Source organism: Triticum dicoccoides, chromosome 7A, assembly GCF_002162155.2.
Source record: "Triticum dicoccoides isolate Atlit2015 ecotype Zavitan chromosome 7A, WEW_v2.0, whole genome shotgun sequence".
Taxonomy (NCBI): domain Eukaryota; kingdom Viridiplantae; phylum Streptophyta; class Magnoliopsida; order Poales; family Poaceae; genus Triticum; species Triticum dicoccoides.
This window is the reverse complement of record NC_041392.1, coordinates 140,702,553-140,705,829: the sequence shown is the minus strand read 5'-3', so window position 1 is coordinate 140,705,829 and position 3,277 is coordinate 140,702,553. Positions and strand designations below refer to the sequence as shown.

Genomic DNA, 3,277 nt, shown 5'->3' with positions numbered 1-3,277 from the left:
AGGAGAGAGAGAGAGCTAATACATATTTTAGTAGGTTTCCCATGACTAAAAGATTTTAGCCTCAAGACTAGTCCTAGCCTCTCTTTAGTCAGGGGTGCTTGGAACTTTAGCCTCTAAAAGAGACTATTTTTAGTCAGACTAAAAATAGTCCCTTGTATCCAAGCACCATCTACGAGTTTTAGCCTCAAGACTAGTCCTAGCCTCTCTTTAGTTCACTTTGTTGCATTTACTTGTTTGATCCGTACCCGTTGCAATGTGTTTTCCGAAGCAGCAGAGGTTGTATTGTACTCCGTGTGAGTTGTCATGCATCGCAGTATGCGAGTATCAATGACTTTCCATGCATGTTTATTTTCGGGGGAGCTTCTGGACACACTGGATGTTGCTGCTGGTGCTATTGTCTTTGATAGAGAGGCGATTAAAAATCCAAACTTCACAAGTTCATGCTCGAGTGGACGGCGAACTATCGAAGGAAGAAGACGATCGATATGATTTCCAATGTAACTTTTTACATATCGTTTTGTGCTCCCTTCGTCTGGAATTACTTGTCCAAAAAATAGATACAAACAGATGTATCTAGAACTAAAATACGTCTAGATACATTCATTCCTGCGATAAATAATTTGGAACGAAGGGAGTATCAAAGTCCTCCTTCCTCCGTGTTGTCTATGATTTTCCTTCGTAATATCAGATATATAAGATAGAAAAGCATTGGATTCAGCTGACTGATCCTTAGTTAATCGCACGATCTTTTGTCATGTAATTATGAACATTTTTAAAACAAGGATAACTTTTGAAATTATGAATATTTTCTGAAAATGCAATCATTTTTTGAATTTTTCAACATAATTTTGAACACGGGACCGTTTTAAAATTCAGAACAATGTTTAAAGTTCCCAAACATTTTTTAAAACAAGTATAGTTATTGAATTTTTGAGCAAAATTTTAAAACAAAAATAATTTTTAAGTTCTTTTTTCAAATGTGAACGTTTTTTAAACATCTTTTCAAATTTTTGAGTTTTTTAAAATAAAAAAATAGAAAAAGGAAAAAAAGTAAAGAAAATCACATAAAGAGAAAAAACGGGTTAGGAAACTTCTAGAGGGTTCCCAAATTTGGTCAGGAACCCTCTAGTTACTCTATATTTTATGTAACCCCAGTTGTATCAGTGAGGACTATCTTGTAATTATCCCTGATGAATAAAGCACGACATTCTCTCTAAAAAATAGGTATTGTAGTCACCTGTCCTAACTACAAATGGACCGGCTCGTTTACTTTGTTTCGGAGACCTCCTATACGGTGCCTTTGCGCACTGGCGCTGACTTGCAAGATTAGCTGGGCACCAAATAGGGTTGTGTTTCGCCCAGAATTTCTAAAAATAAATCATTGATACAAAAAATATTCATACATTTCAAAAAAAGTTCGTCAAAAGTAAAAAAATAACGCCCGAGAATTTCAAAATGTGTTCCCAAAATACTCATCGATTCAAAAGATGATCAGCCGTTTTAGCAAATGTTTGCGAATTTGAAAAATGTTTAGGAATAAGAAAAATGTTCACACATGTCAAGATGTTCATGACTTCAAAAAAATGTTCCCATATTATAAAAATGTTCATGATTTTAAAAAGTGGTCAATAATTTGAAAGATGTATGCAAAATGAAAAAAGGAAAAGAAAAAGTAAATTGTTCATTATTTCAAAAAAACCATGATTTCTAAAATTGTTTATGAATTTAAAAGATGTTCATAAAATAACAAAATGAAAAAAGAAAGAAAAATAAAATAAAAGTACATAAAAAATGAAAAGAATGGGCCAAAAATAAAAGGAAGAAAAAACCAGAAGGAAAAACAAAGAAAAAGAAAAATTCTAGGTAAGTTAAGATTCTAGAACTTTCTAAAAACCGGTGGGAGAAAATCCACCAAGGGTCGAACCATACTGAGGACATGTGCACGAGAGGGGTACACTTTGGCCTACACGCCAAAGTGTACTGGCTGGAGCACGTATCCAAGGGTTACCCGCAAGGGTCACTTTCTTCGAATGCGAGTGCGCCCAGCCGCCGCCAGGTGTTGCATTAGGGCGGCCCCTTTAGATTTTGTTCTTTTTATTTCTCTATATGCATTTTCAAGTTTTAGATGAGTATTTTTATCCTTTTTTGGCCTTTGTCATTTTTCCTATGTTTTTGAGTAAATATTCTTTTATGAAAAGAAAAAAACTTGTGCTTCCACGAGAAGCACATATTTGTTTCTTGATGGAAGCACTCGTTGAAGCACAAATTCACTTTCGCGAGAAGCATAGTTGTTCTTCTTGAAAGGGAACAATAATGTTTTCATGAGAAGTATAGATTTACTTCCACGCGTGCTTGTCAAAAAAAGGTTGTGCTTGCTTCTCGTGAAAGCACACATTTTCTTCTATGAGTTGTGCTTCTCGGAAAACGAAAAAATATGTGTTTCCACAAAAAGCACATTTTTGTTACTCACAGATGTATTTCTTGGGGGGAAAATGCGTGCTTCTAAAACTGAAAAAGGTGAAAAACCCGCAATCGTGCTTCGGGCTCCCATTTTTTTCTCTGTTTTATTTCTTTGGTTAAGGATTTTTTTTCATTTTTATCAGACTTTTTTTATTCTAGGTTTTTTGGTTTTTTTTTCTTGTTTTTTACTAAAAGAAAGTTTGTCGGAAGTTATTACCATTCGATCTAGTTTCGAAGATCTCGACGCAAGAAATCCAACGGTTAAAATGATTCGGCATTTACGCATGGTTGAAGAAATATAATATTTGATTAAATGAAGCTAGAAATAAAACACCCAGATTGCGACAAGTGACGCACAGTGTGCCACTTGTCAGCGCATGAGCTACCTCTTAACTAGTGCTTTCGCCAGAGCACTCTTATCTTTTTTTAAGCAGTGGGAGCACTCTATCAAAGAGCCGAAAGGAGGACATCCCATCCTTCCAGTCTGGCCCAAATGCTCTTACACGGCCCAAGGGAAGCAGCCATTCCCTTTCCGCGTGTCACGACTCTTCTCCTCCGGCGTCAGTGCCTGCCTCCCCCAAGTATCCCCTCCTCACCGACCCAGAGCAGAGCTCCCCGCCCGCGATCCCCCGCCACCGGCAGCCATGTCCAACCCCGAATCGACCCCCCAAGCCGCCGCGTCGTCCACCTCGCCTCCCTCCCACGCCGGCCACATCCACACCCCGCTCTGCCGCTCCTGCGGCGCGCCCGCCGCGGCGCCCGCCCCCGCCCCCTGGACCGGGGACTCCCCGCCGCCCGCCTACCGCCCCATCCGCAT

The 3,277-nt window shown here is 38.9% G+C and overlaps 1 protein-coding gene across 1 annotated transcript in view; it reads left to right on the top strand.

The window, feature by feature from the left end:
• Positions 1 to 2,990: 2,990 nt before the first annotated feature.
• The window catches only part of LOC119333295 (serine/threonine-protein phosphatase 2A activator-like), a 1,388-nt gene continuing 1,101 nt past the window's right edge, over positions 2,991 to 3,277 (top strand). Inside the window, exon 1 of the mRNA XM_037606234.1 lies at positions 2,991 to 3,273. Within this exon, the coding sequence (XP_037462131.1) occupies positions 3,105 to 3,273 (169 nt within the window). The 5' untranslated portion in view covers positions 2,991 to 3,104. The remainder of the gene's footprint in view (positions 3,274 to 3,277) is intronic.